Source organism: Balaenoptera ricei, chromosome 15 (assembly GCF_028023285.1).
Source record: "Balaenoptera ricei isolate mBalRic1 chromosome 15, mBalRic1.hap2, whole genome shotgun sequence".
Lineage (NCBI taxonomy): Eukaryota > Metazoa > Chordata > Mammalia > Artiodactyla > Balaenopteridae > Balaenoptera > Balaenoptera ricei.
The window spans coordinates 1,806,799-1,829,071 of record NC_082653.1 but is presented as its reverse complement, the minus strand read 5'-3'; the positions used below and the strand labels follow the sequence as shown (position 1 = coordinate 1,829,071).

The 22,273-nt window shown below is 51.3% G+C and overlaps 1 protein-coding gene across 8 annotated transcripts in view; it reads left to right on the top strand.

Moving 5' to 3' along the window:
* Positions 1-22,273, top strand: part of CDH4 (cadherin 4) — a 578,825-nt gene that overhangs the window by 542,695 nt on the left and 13,857 nt on the right. For all 8 annotated transcript variants that reach the window (XM_059898536.1, XM_059898535.1, XM_059898541.1 and 5 more), the window contains 2 exons: positions 3,983-4,120; positions 18,612-18,797. In XM_059898536.1, the coding sequence (XP_059754519.1) occupies positions 3,983-4,120; positions 18,612-18,797 (324 nt within the window). The remainder of the gene's footprint in view (positions 1-3,982; positions 4,121-18,611; positions 18,798-22,273) is intronic.

The window sequence follows — 22,273 nt, the reverse complement described above, 5'->3', positions numbered from 1 at the left end:
TTGTGATGCACCTAACAGAGGGAGGGGTCCCTATAGATGAAGGAGGGATGGATAGATGGATGAAGGATGGATGGATGGATGAAGGATGGATGGATGGATGGATGGATGAAGGATGGATGGATGGATGGATGAAGGATGGATGGATGAGGAGTTGGGTAGGTAGATGGATGAGGGAGAGAGGAGGAAGGGAAGGAGGCAAGAGTTATTAATCTTTTGTGAGAAAACTTTCAAAGTATGACATAGCACCCAAGCAATTGTAAGCTATTTCTTTGATTTTTTCATGTCTCCTCGGGTGCAGGTTCTAACCACGTTCACAAAAAAAAACAACATCAGCTGTTTAGACGTGCGCTCAGTTCGTGTAACGAGCACGGACTGAGTGCATTCTGTGTACCGGCTCCAGGCTGGGCTTCCAGGGGCCCAGCCTGAGTGTGAGGCCGCCCTCGGGGTGCTCTCCATCTCCCAGGAGAGTCAGGCCCATGTTTGTTGAGTGGCTGTCAGAGGGGTTGATCCCAAGGACTGTGGGGCTGTGAGGAGGGCAGATCCATTCTGCGGTGGGGGAGGGGGTCCCCTGGAGGCACCGTCACAGCCGGTTCTTGGCAGCGGGAACAGGGGCCCAGCACGAGGTGGGTCCCCAGGGTCTGGCCGGTGTCAGAGCAGGTGAGGGGGGAAGAGCAGTGACTGTCCTGACCTTGGAACTGCTTTCCCGCTCGCTATTTCAGGCACGTGGCCCTGCCCCATCTCCCAGGTGGGGACACTGGGCCTAGCACGGCACTGGGGCCCCTCCCCTCTCGCCCCTTACCTAGGAGCCTGTTCAGAGGCCCCGACGTGCTCTCCTCACTCTCCTCCTCCAGATACTTAATCCCTTGAAGGGACGCCCCAGCCGTGTGCCAAGGAGCTGTTTCCTGCTCCTCTGAGAGGCTCACTCCCGGGGGAGGCCTCTTGGAATAAGAGCCAGGGCGGCGGTGGGGGGCGGGGGGGGGGATGGGCAGAGTTAGCACCGCCACCCCCCAGCTGCACGCCGGCCCTGGGCATGCGGGCTGCGGCGCCGACAGAGGTGGAGGCCGGGCATCCGTCTGGGTGGGAGACAGCGTAAGCCCCCCAAGCCACCTCCCAGCTCTGGTCCACACCCTCCACTCAGCCCTCACTCATCCTGCCACCTCTGGGCAGAACAGCCCACCACCTCCTGGAAGCCTCCCTGGTTTCCCCGGCCCTCATTCCCTGAGAAGTTTGTGGCATCACCATGAGGCCTGTCTGGGAGGTACCTGGTCTGTGATGCCTGATGTCAGAGCCCAGGGCCACCAAACGTCTTGTTTTTTTTATTGAAGTACAGTTGATTTACAGCGTTGTGTTAGTTTGAGGTGTGCAGCAAAGTGATTCAGTTATACATATATAAAGCCATATATTCTTTTTCATATTCTTTCCCATTATGGTTTATTACAGGATATCAAATATAATTCCCCATGCCATACAGTAGGAACTTGTTGATTATCTGTTTTATATACAGTAGTGTGAATCTGTTAATCCCAAACTCCTAATATATCCCTCCCCTCCCTTTCCCCTTTGGTAAGTTTGTTTTCTGTGTCTGTGAGTCTGTTTCTGTTTTGTAAATAAGTTCATTTGTACCTTTTTTTAAAGATTCCACATATAAGTGATATCATATGGTATTTGTCCTTCTCTGACTTCACTTAGTATGATCACCTCTAGGCCCATCCATGTTGCTGTAAATGGTATTATTTCATTCTTTTTTATGGCTAAGTAGTATTCCATGTATATATGTACCACATCTTCTTTATCCATTCATCTGTCCATGGACATTTAAGTTGCTTCCATGTCTTGGCTATTGTATACAGTGCTGCTGTGAACATTGGGGTGCATGTATCTTTTCGGGTTATGGTTTTCTCCGGGTATATGCTCAGGAGTGGGACTGCAGGATCATACAGTAACTCTATTTTTAGTTTTTTTAAGGAACCTCCATACTGTTCTCCATTGGTTGTACCAATTTACATTCTCACCAACAGTGTAGGAGGGTTCCCTTTTCTCCACACCCTCTCCAGCATTTATTGTTTGTAGACTTTTATTTTATTTTATTTTTTTATGGCTGTGTTGGGTCTTTGTTTCTGTGTGAGGGCTTTCTCTAGTTGTGGCAAGTGGGGGCCACTCTTCATTGCGGTGCGCGGGCCTCTCACTATCGCGGCCTCTCTTGTTGCGGAGCACAGGCTCCAGATGCGCAGGCTCAGTAGTTGTGGCTCACGGGCCCAGTTGCTCCGTGGCATGTGGGATCTTCCCAGACCAGGGCTCGAACCCGTGTCCCCTGCATTGGCAGGCAGATTCTCAACCACTGCGCCACCAGGGAAGCCCTTTTGTAGACTTTTTGATGCTGGCCATTCTGACTGCTGTGAGGTGGTATCTCTTTGTAATTTTGATTTGCATTTCTCTAATAATTAGCGATGTTGAGCATCTTTTCACATGCCTCTTGGCCATTTATATGTCTTCTTTGGAGAAATGTCTATTTAGGTCTTCTGCGCATTTTTTGATTGGGTTGTTTGGTTTTTTGTTATTGAGTTGTGAGCTGTTTGTATATTTTGGAGATTAAGCCCTTGTCGGTCACATCATTTGCAAATATTTGCTCGCAGTCTGTAGGTTGTCTTTTCATTTTGTTTATCGTTTCCTTTGCTGTGCAAAAGCTAACGTTTGTTTGTTTTTGCTTTTATTTCTATTGCCTGGGGAGACTGACCTAAGAAAACATTGCTACGATTTATGTCAGAGAATGGTTTGCCTATGTTCTCTTCTAGGAGTTTTATGGTGTCATGTCTAAGTCTTTAAGCCATTTTGAGTTTATTTATTTATGTGTATGGTGTGAGAGGGAGTGTTCTAATTTCATTGATTTACATGCGGCTGTCCTGCTTTCCCACATGGGCTGTGGGTCTGGGAAGGAGAGAGAGAGATGGAGGGACTCATGGATGGATGGAGGAGTGGATGAGTGGATGGAGGGAGGCTGGGAGGGAGGGAAAGAGAGTGGCAGTTTGTGACCGTCTGCTGTTTATAATTCCTTCCAGAGCCCCCTAGGGATCCTGAGCACATTTCCCTGAATCATGGGGCTGAGAAGTGGGCTCTTCCCTGAACCTCTTAGGGGAGCAGGACTTGGGATCGTTCATTCCTTGGAGGCATTTCAGAAGCTCCCTTTCTGCCCTGGACCCCAGAACCCTCCCTCCCTAATGGTGCCAGTGAGAGGTGGGCTGTGGTCCCAGCAGAGAGCTGCCCGCCAGGCTCGTTCTCACCTGTCATAGTGGAAACACCTGCGGCCTCTGCTCAGAACAGGGGTGTGGCAAGGCCCCCTCTGCTGGCCTGGGGTTGCTGCACCAGTGGGTCCGGGTGAGGCCTGGGTGGAGAAGGGCTGGGAGGCCCCTTCAGTGCCCAGTGAAACTTGCCGTCCCCATCAAGCATCATTTGCCTTTTAAATTCACACCTGCATCCGAACGCTAACCACTCCTTCCAGACTGTGTTCAGACACAGAGTGTGCTGGCGTCTGTGTACCTGCAGAGAGAGGGGAGAGGGCTTGACTTCCCTTCTCCTGTTTGAATTTCTGGACTGAGGCTGAACTTGACACTGAGGATGCTAAAGAAATGAGGTCCCCGCAGACACACGTCTGGGGGTCGCCCCTCTCTGCACACTGTCCGCCCCTGGTCTGGCAAACCCAGCACAGCCGTGCTGTGTGGTCCAGGCCCCCTTTTCCTTCTTTCTACCTCGATCTACACCCGTGGAAGCCAGGCACTGAGATGAAGGCAGAGACTTCACCACCCACCGCAAGTGAGAACTTTCTTCTGCCAGGTCACCTGCCGAGCGCCCTGCGGCCAGCACCCCCAGGCAGGAAGGTGACCCAGCTGAGTCCATCCGGGGAATATATTTCTTTAATGAAAGTATAAACAGCCTGTAAACTAAAACCCAAACTGATGCTCTGTTCCTTCCCCTCATCCCCTTCTAGAAAGTTCAGCAGTACACAGTCATTGTTCAAGCCACAGACATGGAAGGAAACCTGAACTATGGCCTCTCCAACACGGCCACAGCCATCATCACGGTGACGGACGTGAACGACAACCCGCCAGAGTTCACTGCCAGCACGGTGAGTGCACGTCCCCTCGGGGGCAGTTCCCGGGCGTTCGGGTAACTTCTCTGCCGCCACCTGATGGAAGGAGCTTGACAGACAGACGGGCTGTTAGCAAAGGCCCCGAGCGGCGGGGGGCTGAGCAGGAGAGGAGCTCCAGGTGTCTGCAGGCCCGATACTGAGCACTGGCTGACACCTGGAGAGGCTCCCAGGACAGAGTGAGTTGGACACTCCTCCTGAATCCGGAGGAGTTGACCAGCGGTGTTTGGGCTCCAGGGCCAGCCAGTGTGGGGGGTTGTGCGTGGCTGCGTGCCAGGCAGGACTGTCTGAGGGACGCCTGGGGACAGGGCAGGTCCCTGCGGCAGGACCGTGGCTGGCCCTCCACGGCCCACCATCAGTAGGGGGGCAGCGGGGCGTGGGGGACACGTTGTACGTCCTGCCCCTCCGGGCACGGCCGGCGGGCTGTGACCAGGCCACGTGCCAGGCTGCCCAGAGCCGAGGGATCACAGAGCCACGAGTCACGGGCTCCCGGTTCCTCTGGATTCCAAAGGAGCTGTGTCTTTTGGGCCACGCCCCCTGGGGTGGAGCTGCTGACAGGATGGGAACATATACCCCCCCTGCGGGTGCCCGTCCAGAAATGCGGCAGATGCAGGGGCCAGATGGGCAGAGGGGAGGGTCAGCGAGGACTCCCAGGGCAGTGCTGGGAGGCGGAGGCCGCCCCCTCCCCCCAGGGTCTCACCCCCGCGGCACCGAGTGGATGAGAGAGTAACAGCAATAACAGTAACAGAAGAACTGGAGCGCAGGCCAGGCTGCGGAGCTCCCCCGCTCCACCAGGCAGCAGCCTGGGCTTCCTGGTCGACCTCTGGTCCCCACCGGCCCCATGAGGCTCGGGACCCAGTTCTGGAGGAGGGTGCTGAGGCTCAGAGGGGCTGAGTCACTTGTCCAGAGCCGCTCAGCCCACTGGCGGAAGGGGGGGGACAGAGAGGAGACCCCTCATTCTCCCAGTGGGTGGGTCAGCTTGCCGTGAAGGCATCTCACAGGCCAGAGCCCCTCGCAGGGAGCCCACCACAGCGTCCCCGCGTGCCCTCATCCTGCTTCCCCACCCCCCACAGGCTCCAAATTCTGGAGTCCCCACATCCCTGCAGTGAGGCATCTCAGAGTCCTAGGCTCTGTGTCCGGCTGGACCAAGCCAGAGGAGGGCAGCCTCAGCCATGAGGGCACAGCGCCATCTGGTGGGCAGATGGCAGATCGCCCCACAGAGGGAGCAGCTCAGGCCTCTGCCCCCTGCTTCGGGTGGGATGGCTTCCGTTCTGTTTGCTCTCCAAGGCCCGTGGGCAGTGGCAGGAGGGGCTCAGGAGCAGCGTCCCGGGGAGTCTGGACATGAGGAGAGCAGCTCCTTGTTCGTTGCACTGAGGTCTGACGTGCCTACAGTATGAGGCACAAATCTTGAGTGAAACCTTCCGCCCGGCCAGCAGCAACCCAGGCCCATCGTCCAAGGTGAGCTTTACCTGTTCTAGGACGTCATATAAACGGACTCACACGGAACACACGATTCCCTGGAGCCTCCCACCCGGTGGCATAAGGCCTCTGGGATCCTTCTTTGTTGTTGTATCAGTTCAGTCAGATAGGGCCCCGCCCATCTGGGTTCTTTCTGTTCTCAGCTTGGATCCTTTGGAACTTTTAGGAACAAGTTTTCATTGCCTCACCTGGCTTCACTTAATCATTATCTATCTCTTTTTTAAAAATTAACTTGAGTATTTGGTTAGGTAATTCACACACACAGTACAGCACCTTAAAAGGTATAAAATGACTTACCTTGAGGAGGAGCCCCTTGTGTTTTCACTCTGACCCTTGCGTTGTTTTTGGTTTTTCCGCTTATGATATGTCTTGAAGACCTTTCCATATCCACAGATTCCGAACAGCCTTGGAATTTTTTTCAACATGTGTTTAGAAATAATTTCAAGCTCACAGAAAAGTTGCAAGAATAGAAACAGGGAAAAGAATAGCCTCACAGAGAGAAGACAAGATGGTGGAGTAGAAGGCCTTGAGCTCACCTCCTAACACAAAAGCACCAAAATCACAACTAACTAACTGCTGAACAGTCATCAATAAAAAAGAAAGACTGGGGCTTCCCTGGTGGTGCAGTGCTGAAGAATCGCCTGCCAATGCAGGGGACACAGGTTTGAGCCCTGGTCCGGGAAGATCCCACGTGTCGCGGAGCAACTAAGCCCGTGTGCCACAACTACTGAAGCCCATGCGCCTGGAGCCCATGCTCCACAACAAGAAGCCACTGCAGTGAGAAGCCCGTGCACCACAATGAAGAATAGCCCCCGCTTGCCACAACTAGAGAAAGCCCACGCGCAGCAATGAAGACCCAACGCAGCCAAAAATAAAATAAATAAATAAATTTTAAAAAATATAAAAGACTGGACCCAGCCAAAAAAGATATTCTACATCCAAGGAAATAAAGAAGAAACCACAACAAGATGGTAGGAGGGGCACACTCAGAATATTATCAAATCCCATACCCCCTGGGTGGGCAGTTCACAAACTGGAGAATAATTATATCACAGAAGTTCACCCACAGGAGTGAGAGTTCTGAGCCCCAACTCAGGCTCCCCAGCCTGGGGGTCTGGCATCAGGAGGAGGAGTCCCCAGAGCATTTGGTTTTGAAAGCCAACAGGGCTTGACTGCAGGAGCTCCACTGGACTCCACAGCTCCACAGGGAAGCAGAGACCCCACTCTTGGAGGATGCACACAACGTATCACATGTACTGGGTCCCCAGGGCAAGGGCGGTGACTTCATAGGACACTGGGCTGGACCTACCTGCTGCTCTTGATGGGTCTCCTGGGGAGGCGGGGTGTGGCTGTGGCTCTCCCTGGGGATGCGGACACTGTTGGTGGCGATGTCGGGGAGTGTTCAGCTATGTGAACTGTCGAGGAGGCAGACATCTCACCAGCACCAAGACCCGGCCCCACCCAACAGCCTACAGGCTCCAGCACCGGGATGCCTCAGGCTAAGCAACCAGCAGGGCAGGAACTCAGCCTCACCCACCAGCAGACAGGCTGCCTAAAGACTTCCTGAGCCGCAGCCACCCCTAGACACACCCCTTGACACGGCCCTGCCCACCAGAGGGACAAGACCCAGCTCCACCCCCCAGTGGGCAGGCACCAGTCCCTCCCACCAGGAAGCCTGCACAAGCCCCTTAGACCAGCCTCACCCACCAGGGGGCAGACACCAGAAGCAAGAGGAAACACAACCCTGCAGCCTGCGGAATGGAAACTGCAATCACAGAAAGTTAGACAAAATGAGATGGCAGAGGAATATATCCCAGACGAAGGAACAAGATAAAACCCCAGAAGAACAACTAAGTGAAGTGGAGATAGGCAAGCTACCAGAGAAAGACTTCAGAGTAATGATCGTAAAGATGATCCAAGATCTTGAAAAAAGAATGGATGCACAGAGTGAGAAGATACAAGAAATTGTTAACAGAGAAAATATAAAGAACAACCAGGGTTGACGAATATAACAACTGGAATGAAACATACACTAGAAGGAACCCATAGCAGACTAAACAAGGCAGAAGAATGGATAAGTGAGCCGGAAGACAGAATGGGGGAAATCACCGCTGTGGAACAGGATAAAGAAAGAAGAATGAAAAGAAAGAAGGACAGTTTAAGAGACCTCTGGGACAACATTCAACGCACCAACATTTGCATTATAGGGGTCCCAGAAGGAGAAAAGAGAGAGAGAGAGCCTGAGAAAATAGTTGAAGAGATAATAGCTGAAAATTTCCCTAACATGGGAAGGGAAACCGTCACCCAAGTCTAGGAAGCACCGAGTGTCCGATACAGGATAAACCCAAGAGGAACATGCCAAGATACATAGAAATCAAACTGACAAAAATTAAAGACAAAGAGAGAAAATATTAAAAGCAACAAATAACATACAAAGGAATCCTCATAAGATTATCAGCTGAGGGCTTCCCTGGTGGCACAGTGGTTAAGAATCTGCCTGCCAGTGCAGGGGACACGGGTTCGAGCCCTGGTCCGGGAAGATACCACATGCCACGGAGCAACTGGGCCCGTGAGCCACAACCACTGAGCCTGCGCTCTAGAGCCTGCGAGCCACAACTACTGAGCCTGCATGCCTAGAGCCCATGCTCCGCAACAAGAGAAGCCACCACAACGAAGAGCAGCCCCAACTCGCTGCAACTAGAGAAAGCCCGCTCGCAGCAATGAAGACCCAACGCAGCCAAAGATAAATAAGTTAAATAAATAAATTTATTTTTAAAAAAAGAAAACGATTATCAGCTGATTGATTTTTTTCAGCAGAGACTATGCAGGCCAGAAGGGAGTGGCAGGATATATTTAAAGTGATGAAAGGAAAAAACCTACAACCAAGAATACCTAGCAAGGCTCTCATTCAGATTTGATGGAGAAATCAAAAGCTTTATAGACAAGCAAAAGCCAAAAGAATTTAGCACCACCAAACCAGCTTTACAACAGACACTAAAGGAACTTCTCTAAGTGGAAAAGAAAAGGCCACAACTAGAAACACGAAAATGATGAAATGGGAAAGCTCACCAGTAAAGGCAAACATACAGTAAAGGTAGGAAATCATCCACACACAAGAATGATATCAACACCAGCAATCATGAGAAGAGGAGAGTACAAATGCAGGATACTGGAAATGTGTCTGAAATTAAGAGATCAGCAACTTAAAACAATCATATATTTATATAGACTGCTATATCAAAACCTCATGGTAACCACAAACCAAAAATCTATAATAGATATACACACAAAAAAGAAAAAGGAATCCAAACACAACACTAAAGATAGTCATCAAATCATAAGAAGAGAGAACAAAAGAGGAAAGGAAGAAAAAAGACCTACAAAAACAAATACAAAACAATTAACAAAATGCCAATAAGAACATACATATCAGTAATTACCTTAAATGTAAACGGCTTAAATGCTCCAACCAAAAGACGTGAACTGGCTGAATGGATACAAAAACAAGACCCGTATATATGTTGTCTGCAAGAGACCCACTTCAGACCTAGAAACACATACAGACTGAAAGTGAGGGGATGGAAAAAGATATTCCATGCAAATGGAAATCAAAAGAAAGCTGGAGTAGCAATACTCATATCAGATAAAATAGACTTTAAAATAAAGACTACTACAAGAGACAAAGGAGGACACTACATAATGATGAAGGGATCGATCCAAGAAGAAGATATAACAACTGTAAATATATATGCACCCAACACAGGGGCACCTCAGTATATAAGGCAAATGTTAACAGATATAAAAGGAGAAGTTGACAGTAAACAAATAATAGTGGGGGACTTCAATGCCCCACTTACATCAATGGACAGATCATCCAGAAAATCCATAAGGAAACACAAGCCTTAAATGACACATTAGACCAGATGCACTTAATTGATATCTATAGAGCATTCTATCTGAAAGCAGCAGAATACACATTCTTTTCAAGTGCACACGGAATATTCTCCAGGATAGATCATGTGCTGGGCCACAAAGTGAGCCTCAGTAAATTTAGGAAAATTGAAATCATATCAAGCATCTTTTCCAACCACAACACTGTGAGATTAGAAATCAACTACAAGAAAAAAAAACTGCAAAAAAACACTAACACATGGAGGCTACACAATATGCTAGTGAACAACCAGTGGATCACTGAGGAAATCAAAAAATACCTAGAGACAAATGAAAACGAAAACACTATGATCCAAAAGCTATGGAACACAGCAAAAGCAGTTCTAAGAGGAAAGTTTATAGCGATACAAGCTTACCTCAGGAAAAAAGAAAAATCTCAAACAACCTAACCTTACATTAAAGCAACTAAAAATGAAGAACAAACAAAACCCAAAGTTAGTAGAAGGAAAGAAGTCATAAAGATCAGAGCAGAAATAAATGAAATAGAGACTAAGAAAACCATAAAAAAAGATCAATTAAAGTAAAAGCTGGTGCTGTGAAAAGATAAACAAAATTGATAAAACTTTAGCAAGACCCATCAAGAAAGGTACAATCTCCCAAAACTGAACCAGGAAGAAATAGAAAATATGAAAAGACCAATTACAAGTACTGAAATTGAATCTGTGATTTAAAAACTCCCAACAAACAAAAGTCCAGGACCAGATGGTTTCACAGGTGAATTCTATCAAACATTTAGAAAAGAGTTAACACCTATCCTTCTGAAACTATTCCAAAAAATTGCAGAAGAAGTAACATTTCCAAACTCATTCTGTGAGGCCACCATCACTCTGATACCAAAACCAGACAAAGATACTTCAAAAAAAAAGAAAATTACAGGCCAATATCACTGATGAACACAGACACAGAAATCCTCAACAAACCACTAGCAAACTGAATCCAACAGTACATTAAAAGGATCATACACCATGATCAAGTGGGATCCATCCCAGGGATGCAAGGATTTTTCAATATCTGCAAATCAATCAATCAGTGTGATACACCACATTAACAAACTGAAGAATAAAACCATATGATCATCTCAATAGATGCAGAAAAAACTTTTGATAAAATTCAACACCCATTTATGATAAATAAAAAAAAAAAACTGTCCAGAAAGTAGGCATAGAGGGAACCTACCTCAACATAATAAAGGTCATATATGACAAACCCACAGCTAACATCATACTCAATGGTAAAAAGCTGAAAGCATTTCCTCTAAGATCAAGAACAAGACAAGGGGACTTCCCTGGTGGCGCAGTGGTTAAGAATCCGCCTGCCAATGCGAGGGACACGGGTTCAAGCCCTGGTCTGGGAATATCCCATATGCTGCAGAGCAACTAAGCCCATGCACCACAACTAAGCCCATGTGCCACAACTACTGAGCCCACATGCCACAACTACTGAAGCCCGTGCACCTAGAGCCTGTGCTCCGCAACAAGAGAAGCCACCGCAATGAGAAGCCCATGCACCACAGCGAGAGTAGCCCCCACTCGCTGCAACTAGAGAAAGCCCGCACACAGCAACAAAGACCCAACACAGCCAAAAATAAAAATAAATAAATTTTAAAAGAACAAGACAAGGATATCCACTCTCGCCACTTTTATTCAACATAGTTTTGGAAGTCCTAGCCACAGCAATTGGAAAAGAAAAAGAAATAAAAGGGATCCAAATTGGAAAAGAAGAAGCAAAACTGTCACCATTTTCAGATGACATTACACTATACATTGAGAATCCTAAAGATGCTACCAGAAAACTACTAGAGCTCATCAGTGAATTTGGTAAAGTTGCAGGATACAAAATTAATACACAGAAATCTGTTGCATTTCTATACACTAACAAACAACAGAAGATCAGAAAGGGAAATTAAGGAAACAATCCCATTTACTGTTGCATCAAAAAGAATAAAATACCCAGGAATGAACCTACCTAAGGAGAAAAAAAAAAAAAAAAACCTGTACTCCGAAAACTGTAAGATGCTGATGAAAGAAATTGAAGATGACATAAACAGATGGAAGCATATACCAAGTTCTTGGATTGGGAGAATCAATATTGTCAAAATGACTATACTACCTAAGGTAATCTACAGATTCAGTGAAATCCCTATCAAATTACCTATGGTATTTTTCACAGAACTAGAACAAAAAGTTTTAAAATTTGTATGAAAACACAGAAGACCCCGAGTAGCCAAAGCGATCTTGAGAAAGAAAAACGGAGCTGGAGGAATCAGGCTCCCTGACTTCAGACTATACTACAAAGCTACAGTAATCAAAACAGCATGGTACTTGCACAAAAACAGAAATACAGATCAATGGAACAGGATAGAAAGCCCACAAATAAACCCACACACCTATCAATCTATGACAAAGGAGGCAAGAATATACAATGGAGAAAAGACAGTCTCTTCAATAAGTAGTGCTGGGGAAACTGTACAGCTACATGTAAAAGAATGAAATTAGAACATTCTCTAACAAACACCATACAAAAAATAAATTCAAAATGGATTAAAGACTTAAACATAAGACCGGATACTATAAAATTCCTAGAGGAAAACATAGGGAGGACACCCTTTGACATATCGCAGCAATACATCTTTGGATCCATCTTCCAGAGTAATGAAAACAAAAACAAAAATAAACACATGGGACCTAATTAAACTTAAGAGCTTTTGCGTAGCAAAGGAAACCATAAAGAAAATGAAAAGACAACCTATGGAATGGGAGAAAATATTTTCAAATGAAGCGACTGACTGACAAGGGATTCATCTCCAAAATCAGCTCATGCAGCTCAATATCAAAAAAACCCAATCAAAAAATGGGCGGAAGACCTAAGTAGAAATTTCTCCAAAGAAGACATATAGATGGCGAAAAGGCACATGAAAAGATGTTCAACATCACTAATTAGAGAAATGCAAATCAAAACTACAATGAAGTATCAACCTCACACCAGTTAGAATGGACATCATCAGAAAAATCTACAAACAACAAATGCTGGAGAGGGTGTGGAGAAAAGGGAACCCTCTTGCACTGTTGGTGGGAATGTAAATTGGTGCAGCCACTATGGAGAACAGTATGGAGGTTCCTTAAAAAACTGAATATAGAACTACCATATGACCCAGCAATCCCACTCCTGGGCATGTATCTGGAGAAAACCATAATTTGAAAAGATACATGCACCCCAGTATTCACTGCAGCACTATTCACAATAACCAAGACATGGAAGCAACCTAAATGTCCATCGACAGATGAATGGATAAAGAAGATATGGTACATATATACAATGGAATATTACTCAGCTATAAAAAAAAAGAATGAAATAATGCCATTTGCAGCAACATGGATGGACCTAGAGATGATCATACTAAGTGAAGTCAGAGAAAGACAAATATCATATGATATCACTTACATGTGGAAACTAAAAAAATGATACAAATGAACTTATTTACAAAACAGAAACAGAGTCGTAGACATAGAAAACAAACTTATGGTTACCAAAGGGCCGGGGGATAATTTAGGAGGTTGGGATTAACATATACACACTACTATATATAAAATAGATAAAGAACAAGGACTTACTGTGTAACACAGGGAACTCTACTCAATATTTTTTAATAACCTGTATGGGGAAAGAATCTGAAAAAGAATATACATATATATGTGTATAACTGAATCACTTTGCTGTACACCTGAAACTAACACACACTGTAAATCAACTGTACTCCAATTAAAGCAAACAAACAGAATAGCCGCGCACGTCGACCCTGTCGGCGCCATGCTGTGTGTGCCCGCCGCTCCCTGGAGGTGTGCCCACAGAATTCTTTCTGAGCTGCTTGAGAATCAGTAGTATGCATGATGCCCTCACATCTAAAGGCTTCTGAGTGTATTTCCTAAGAAGACGGTTTTCTCCGTCAGGAAAACAGCTGCTGTCCCTTTTTCCACCAGAGACACCTGAGGCCCAGAGGGGTAATTCCGGGCTACCCGAGGTCACACAGTGAGACAGAGTCCAACCCACATCTCCTGCTTCCTCGGGCCCACCTTCGCACCACAGCTCTGTCCTTCAAGACCCCGAATGTGTCTCCCGTCCCCTTCTGAGGTGGAGCAGCCCTGCCTTCCCGGGCTTCGCAGCTCCAGAGAGGGGCCCCGGGGCTGCCCTCACACCCGAGCTCCCACGGGGCAGGTCCGCGGGGGACCACTTCCGCCCACTGCCCCGAGCCCTGGTCCGCGCTGCTCTGGCCCCCACGTGGCTCCTCCTGCTTCTAGCCTGAACCTCGTCTGCCCTCCTGCACGCCCGCCGCCCTGCAACACCCGCTGGTCCCCTGGAAAGGCCGGGTCCTAGACGGCCTGTGAGGAAGTGATGGGGAGGAGAAAAGGAGGGGGCGGTGGACCTTCCTGATCTGTTTGCACTGGGGTGTCCACACGAGGGCAGGGGAGATGCTCAACAAGATACCCCCGGCTCCGCATACACGCCTGAAAAAGGGGCAGCCCGGGAATTACACTGAGACCCAGGAGGGAGTTTGCATGTGACCCAAGGAGGTGCCTTGGGGCACATCCCAGGGGAAAGTTCCCGCCTGCACGCGTGGATGAAGGAAAGGTGGGCACAGCCTGGCTCCCGGGACTGTTCGTCAGGAGGATGCTCCCCCGGGCTTTCGGAACGGCCGCCTCTTCCCGGCGTCGCCCCCGCCCCTCCTCCACCCGAGTCGGCCTCAGCCAGGCCCGGGCCCTGGAGGCCAGGAGAGCACATCGCCGCCCGGCCTGCTTACAGCCGGGGCTGTGGGGCGGTGGCGTGGACGTGTGTGGGTTGGCATGGCTGGGGTTGCTAATGTCCCGGGGTCACACGTTATGACATGTCCCCCTCGGGACGGGTGGAAGGCAGGGCCCCAGGACACCGTCTGCTGGGCTCAGTGGGGGTGGGCGGGCGAAGGCCCAGGGCTGGCCACACTCCCTGCACAGCCTGGCTAATTTTATCGAGCTTAATCAAGAACAATCAGCAGAAGCAGAAGAGGTGGGGTTGGGGGGGGATTTGCATGATCCGATTCCTATTCTTAAATGTTAATTAGAAGTCATTTTCCCTTCGCCTGCTCCGAGCCTGCGCTCTGCTTGCTGCCACTACGAGGCTGTCTGGCCGTCAGAGGGCCCACTGACCTCAGCACCCCTGCAGGGTGAGGCGGGGCCGCTGGGGTAGGGCCGAGGCCCCCAGGACACAGCCGCAGACCCGACCCCAGGGCCTCCCTCTGCCTCATCCTCAGGTCCTGGAGCAAAGCCCTGAGACCCAGCCACACACAGGCCCACAGGAGGGTCTCCTGGAGTCGGGAAGCCCCGTTCTGCGCACCCCCCCACCCCCGGGTCCCTCCTAGCTTTGTGCCCTTGGGCTGATAGTCGGACCTCTCTGAGCGTCGGAACGTTTTCCCCTCTTGATGCGTTAAGTGTTTCACGGCTCAAGGTGAAGCTGGGAGCATCCGCTCACCTACAGGGAAGTTTGTTCTCTGCCCTAAACACGCCACGGGTGGTACCTGACCTCCATCGCAGGGGCACGGACGGGGCGGCGGAGCAGACAGGGTCCCGGCTCTGCCTTCAGCGGGCGAGGGGTTCACGGTGGAGGCACCAGAACATGCATTCCAAGTCCAGTTTCCTCATCTGTTAAGAAAGGGAGGATGGGAGTCCTTAAGGCACATCGCACTACAGTTCAAGACTGTACGTGATAGGACACGTTTGTCTTTACTGTATATTTGACTGGATGACCTATTCCCCATTCCAAGGCAAGCATGAATAAAATTAGGCTAAATATTTTTTAAAAGGGGGGAGGTGAGATCATGGTGGGTACCCTCCCAAGGTCCTCTGAAGACAGAAGAGAGGACAGCAAGCACCCAGTAGCCCTTCTTTCTGGAAAGGGGGTGATCAAGCCCATCTGTGAACCAAAAAGCTGGGGAGGTGCTCCAGGGTCCTCTCCCTGAGCTGGCGTCCCAAGGGCCACGTCCCGGGCGTCACTCACCTGTTCTCACAGCAGCACCGCAAGGAGGGGACAAGGCTCCAGAGTCACCACCCGGGCCCCGGGCTCCTCCCTGTGGGTAGAGGAGGATGGACGTCAGCCGCCAGGTGCCCCGTTATGAGCCACTGGCCCCACCCGTCAGATTCTGATTCCAAACTCAGAAGCCAACAGAAATTGTCACTGTTTTACTGGAGAGGAAACTAAATTTCAAAAGTTAAAATCGCCGGAACGTTGTGCCACTACCACCTCCCGCTCCCCTGCACCAGTGCCTCGGCGCGCATCCCTGGGCCGGAGCCCCCAGGGCCTGGCGCTGCGGAAAAATGAAAAGAGAGAAGGAGCTCGGAAGTGCCGTGGGCTGTGAGGGGGAGAAGGAGGGGAGGCTTAGAAATTCTGACTGCAAATGATAAACTCAAAACAAAACAAAAATTAAAACCATCGGAATGTCAGAGGAGAATGCATGTTTTCCAACAGAAGCCAACACAGCCCCTGGGGCTCCAAGGCGGGCGGGGCCTTGACTGCATGCTGGCTGGACGGGGCTTCCAGGGCGATCCCTGAGTTCCTGGCTCAGGAGAGGACTGGGTGGGGGACACCCCCCTCGCAGTTAACACCCTCGGCCATACCCGGGTCCAGGGCCCAGAGGGAAGGCAGCTGGGGGACGGTCAGGTCCTCAGGCCTGAGCCGCGCTGGGACCGGCGATGGTTCGAATGCTGGAGCCAGAAACAAAAGCATCATCTCAGGGAGCTGGGCATCCCCCATGGAGCAGGTGCCCTGATGGTCCCCGGGTCTGTGGGTACAGGCTCTGCCATCCTCGGTCCTCTCGGCCTGGCTGAGGGGTCTTCCCTAAATCCTGGCTGGGCTTCACTGTTCCCACCCAAATCCTCCACTCTGCTAATGTGACCCTCCCCTGGGAGCCACACGGATTTCTGCGGAGGAGCTGCGATTGTGCTGGAAGGCCCAGGCACGAATAGGAAATCCACCCGGCCTCTCGAGATGGGGGTGCATGTGAATTCTGGATTACAGCTATGCAAGAAATTCCGTTCCAACACTCTTCAAATTCTTCCTTTCCCAGATATCTGCCTTTACATCCCACGGGGTGTGGGAGAGGCTTTCCCTGTGCCTGAAAACCCAAAAAAATTAAATTTAAAACTCATCATGGCTAGGGGAAGGTTAATAAGAAAATCCTAAGCCAGACTTACCAGCTTAAGGCACTTCTTTGTGAACCTTTATTAAACTTGCATGAATTAAAATAGACTTTTCAAATAAACTGCACCCAGAAGTCTGAAAGGAACTGGTCTCCGGGACACGCAGCTCTCCCCATGCCGTGAAACCACAGGCCTGTATTCTCGGGGGACCAGAGCAGAGTGGGTGGAGGCGCCCAACAGGGCCCCCATGGGTTGCACTGAAACTGGGCTATGGCGGGGGGGCCCGTCAGGTGACGGCACCAGAACCCACCCTGATTATTTAAGACAGTAGCTGCCAAAGCACGTGAGTGGCCACAAACTCCGAGAGCCGGGTGCATCAGGTCGGGGGGCTCCGCCGGGAGTACCCCCACCTTCCGCTGCCACGGGCCGCAGATACCTCAGCTCCCATCTCCATCGCTGGACACGGTGCTACCACCCACCTTCTGCCACTGCAGGCGCCAAAGCACAAGGTCTCTCTGCCTCTCTTCTGAATCAAAGTCATGAAGGTGTGTCCCACTGGCAGGTTCTAGATCACCTGACCAGGTCGTGGCAGTAGAGGAGGGCGAGAAAGCACGTTTCTGGAAAATAAAGAAGGGAATTCAGAAGGTGCTGGAGAGTCAGACAGCCTACTGATGTCCACTACACTGACCCTGGCAACTGAAACAAGAAGAGAATCTCCTTATCTCACAGAAGCTGCATTGTCTTCAGGCATGGCTGGATCCAGGCTCTGGCAGTCACTTGGCAGTTTCCCTGAGCTGTGCTTTCTCTGGGCTGTGCCAAGATCTCTTAACCTCTCTTGCTTCTGTTTCTTCATCTGCAAAATGGGGATAAGAATGGGGTTCTCCTGAGGAACCAGCAGAATAATGCAAGGGCAGTACCTGGCACAGAGTGGGCACTCGGTAACCATCGTTAGGGCTGCGCTGCTGTGAACACAACTGGAAATCCCCAGATATTTGTTCACACTTTGTCTCCAGGTTTTGTGGCTCAAAAGCACACTGCACTGTGACAGAATGGCCACACGATTTGCATGGCCCAGTGCCAAATAAGAACGCAGGGCCCTCGTTCACAAATTATGAAGAATTTCAAGACTGTGACAGCACAGCAGTAAACCGAGCTCGGGGCTCTTCTGAGCCCTCAGAACTCAGCTGCACAGCAGTGACTCTCGCCTGATGAGAGGTGCTCAGGTTTCCGTCACCACTTCGACACCAGCACCAACACGCCCCGCCACACACACAGTCTTTACCTGCCCGTAACTACTGCGGCCACGTGAACCCCACTCACCGATGGGCGTGGTTTGCAGCCCTCACTGCTGCGGCAGGAAAGAAAGGGTTGAGGCTCTGTGTTTGGTCATCTGCACATCTGCAGCTGCTGACCCCAGGCCCTAAGCCCGTGTCGGGGACCACCGGGATGGCAGGAGCCCAGAGATGGTTCAGCTCGGAAAGCCCTCTGCAGCTGCGTCCCCACTCCTGTTCGTTTCCCATTTTGTAAGCACATTGTTAGAGTCTCTTGCAAGCCCCAGGTATTTGCGTTGGTCCCCTGCTGCCTATGGGAAGGGCTGGAAGGGAATTTAGGAGGGAGGCCTGGCATGCGTGCACAGGCAGGGCTTAGTTTGGAGGCGGATACGTGCAGATGCGCCTCAGGCCTCGCTGGGCCTCCGCTGGAGGAAGCAGAGCCCTCTCTGGACGCCACCTCGTCGGCACGGACATGGGATGGGCCAACCTGCGGGAGTCACTGTGTCTGGGAGCAGCTGGAAGCAGAGGCCCCCCAGGGTCAGCAGAGAACCTTCTCCGGCCTCTCCAGGCTTCCGCACGGGTTCGTAATGTTGTCTTTTCTTGCAGTACGCAGGCGAAGTCCCCGAAAACCGGGTGGAGACGGTGGTCGCAAACCTCACTGTGATGGACCGAGACCAGCCCCACTCCCCGAACTGGAACGCCGTCTACCGCATCATCAGCGGGGACCCCTCGGGCCACTTCATTGTCCGCACGGACCCCGTCACCAACGAGGGCATGGTCACCGTGGTGAAGGTGGGTGCTCGCCTCGCCTCCTGCTAGGCTCCCCGAGCTCTGCCCCCGCCACGTGCCCTGAGACAGACGTAACAGGAATGATACTCGGGCTCAGCGCTTGCCACCCCAGTGTCCAAGGGCAAAGGACTGCGCCCGACCTGCCAGGGGCAGAGGCAGCCTCAGCAGGACCGGTCACGTGACCCCAGGGACTCTGCAGGCCTGACCTGCCACCCACCCTCCAAAAGATAACTCTCCCACCTTCTCCCTCGCACCTGGCCCTCAGCTTTTGAAGCTCAGAAGCCAAGAATCGGCCTCTTCTGCTTCCCCGCCGGGCAGCGACAAGGCTTGCCTGAGGCAGTGAGTGAGCTGTGCCCCAGGTGCCCGGAGGAGGGTCAGGGTGGCAGGAACACCGGGAGCAGGCCAGTTTGGGGGTCGTGGTAGCCTCTGGCCCCTCCTTCCCACCAGCCCCAGCAGCTCCCAGAGCAAGGCTCTGAGCAAAAGCGCTTCACCCCGAGCCTCCGGGACGGGTCCCCCACGTGCACTGGTGCGCCCCCAGCCCTGCCCCATGAGCCTGCACCCACGCTGGGCTGCTCCCCCTCAGGGTGCAGACCCGGCCCCTGGGCTTTGAGCGAAGGGTCGTGGCCACATCTGGGGGAGGCAGCTGAGCGGAGGCCCAGTGAGGCTGTCCGGCCTCTGGTTGAAACTGTTGCAGCAAATTACCCATTGATTTCTCCGTTACCAACATGTTTTATCTTGCCCTCCGACAGACTTCCATTGGCCATGATAATCTTTCTGGAAGGTGTCCTCACGCAGACTGGTGACACAATTTTTAATGCATGACATGTAGCATTACTCCCTGTCCTCCAGGGACACGAACGGATAAATACGGGAGAAGGACCACTTCCTTTAGTGACTTCTTCAGAGGCACAACCACCGCGATTTTATGAAGCAGTATATTTAAGTGGAGTCGCCCCCATCCCCCGCCAACGCTTGGGGGCCCTGGGGGAGGGGCTGGAGGCCTGGCAGCTGCTTAGTTCTTGGCGGCGGCAGCAGCGGAGGGGGGGGACCTCAGCCATGAAGAGGCAAGCGCCAGGGAGGGACGTGGCTTCTCACCGGGGGCTCCAGGGGGTCTGTAGGGAACACCCCTTCCTTCAGCAGATGAGGAGACCACGGCTGCAGAGGACGGGGTCTCCCGCAAGGTCAGCCAGGGGGACAGTGGGGAGGACGACGAGAGTGTCGGCGCAGAACCCTGATCTCTGCGGCCACCTCCAGGCCTTCCCGTCGGGCAGGCACTGCACCTTCGGGAGCCACGTCTCCGTCCCTTTTCCACGCCTACCCAGCACTAGTACTCACTTTATAGTAAACTCCTTCTCGTACGCAATACCTTACTTAGTAGCAGGAGCTGAGAAGGCATGGGTTTGATGCACCAGATGTATGATTGTAAATACTCACAAAAATCAAGGCTGAGCTGCAGTGGGAGCCCGGCGATGGGGCAGGGCTGGACCAGATCAGCGGAGGCGCCTCCCGGCCAGGTAAGCAGCAGGCAGCACGGCGGCGGGCCCCGTCACCAGCTACCCCCAGGGCTCGCGGGACAACTGGTCCCACGAGGCGATCAGTTCCCCTGTGAGCAGAAATGCGTCACACTATTTATCACAGACGTTTCCAAGCGCACCTAGAAGCAAGAGAGACGGGTGTACCCTCATCTGCCACTTCAGCTTCACAGTTAACTAGCGTGCTGCCGTGTCGCTCCATCCGTGTTTTGCTGCAGTGTGGTTCTAAGTCCAGGACCTCCGCTCACACGGCCACAGCCGTGGCGGCACCTGAGACAGCCAGCCACGCCTCTGTGATCTCCAATATGAGTCTACATTTAATTGCCCTTAATTTTCCAAAAGTGTCTCTTTGTGGTATGGTTTTTCAAATCTGGATCCAAACAGGGTCCCCACGTTGCATTCGGTTGTGCCGTCTCTTGAATCTCTCATAATCTAGAACATTCCCCCCACCTCTGACCTGTCACAAACGCAGGGCCTGCGGTGCTGAATCTGTCCGATCGCTTCCCCTCGGTGTATCTGGTCCCTCGCTCTCCGCTCTTCCGTAACCGGGGCTGTAGACCTGAAGGGCCCTTCCACGGCGAGGAGCCTGGTTGTCCCACGCACAGCCATCGGAGCCTGACCAGTGGGCTCCGGCGGTGACAGCCTGCTCCCATCACCGTGGAGCTGACTCCTCCCGTTACGACCAGCAAGCAGTCTGCAAAGACACAGCTCTCCACCCGCCTCCATCTGCTGGTCGCATCATCTACTGATGGTCATTGCCAAGTTAATTTCTTCATTAGGCGGTATAAAATGGTGCTTTACAATCCTATCGTTCCTTGTACAGTCCTCGGCTAGAGTGCTCCTACATAAAAGAGCCCTGCGATGGTGCTGAAATGCAGGCCTGCCGCTGTCAGAACAACACCCACCCAAAGATGCCCACCCAGGTCCCAGTCTCCCACATCTGTGCATATGTGGCAAAGGGGACTTCGCAGATGTGATTAAGTTAAGGATCTTGAGATGGGAGGTTACCCTGGATAGTCCTGGGGGGCCCCCAAGTAATCGCGGGGTCCTTATAAGAGTGACACAGGAGGACCAGAGTCAGAGGAGACCTGAGGATGCAGCAGAGGTCTGAGAGAGACAGACTGGAAGATGCCGAGTTGCCGCTTTGAAGACGGAGGGAGGGAGGGGCCGAGAGCACAGGCGCCTCTCAGACGGAGCCAGAAAAGGCGTCCAGGAGCCTCCAGAAGCAACCAGCCCTGCCCACACCCCAACCTTAGCCCAGCAGCACAGACTTCTGACTTCTGGCCCCCAGAACTGTAAGATAACAAATCTGTGTTGTTTTAAGCCACTAAATAGGAACATGAAGTTAATGCAGTTCAACAGAAAAGGCGAGAATGAGGCTTCATTCTCCACCTTTACTTCCAATTCTCAGAGCAGAGCTGGTGAGCCAGCAACAGGCAGTGTCACCACCTGCGTCCAGGCGGCTGCCATAACAATTGCGTAACACGACATGCATTTACCCTCGCACTTTTCTGGAGGTCAGGAGCCCATAACGACCCTGTGGCGGCATGTAGGGCCCACCTGGGTAATCCAGGACCACCTCCCAGCTCAAGACCCTTAACTTCATCGTGCCTGCAAAGTCCCCTTTTGCCAGGGAAAGTGACTGTCCACAGCTTCCAGAGATGAGGACCTGGGTAAATCCAAAAGCAGTCAATGAAATTGCGTTTTTCACTTTCTCGTCACGGTTAAGAGTGTGCAGATTTTTATACACTCAGTGTGTTTTGGTCAGCTGCAGTTATTACTGGTCTTGACCTCTGGCTAGGGGGCTCCTCCAGCAGCTGGTTCTGGGTGCTTCTGCTACATCCTTGTGTTGGGACCTGAGTGGACAGCCCAGGTTCGTCTTGCTGATTTCTTGCCTCACATCTGGATGGGCCATTCCTCTAGCGAGAAGTGGTACTTAGAAACCAA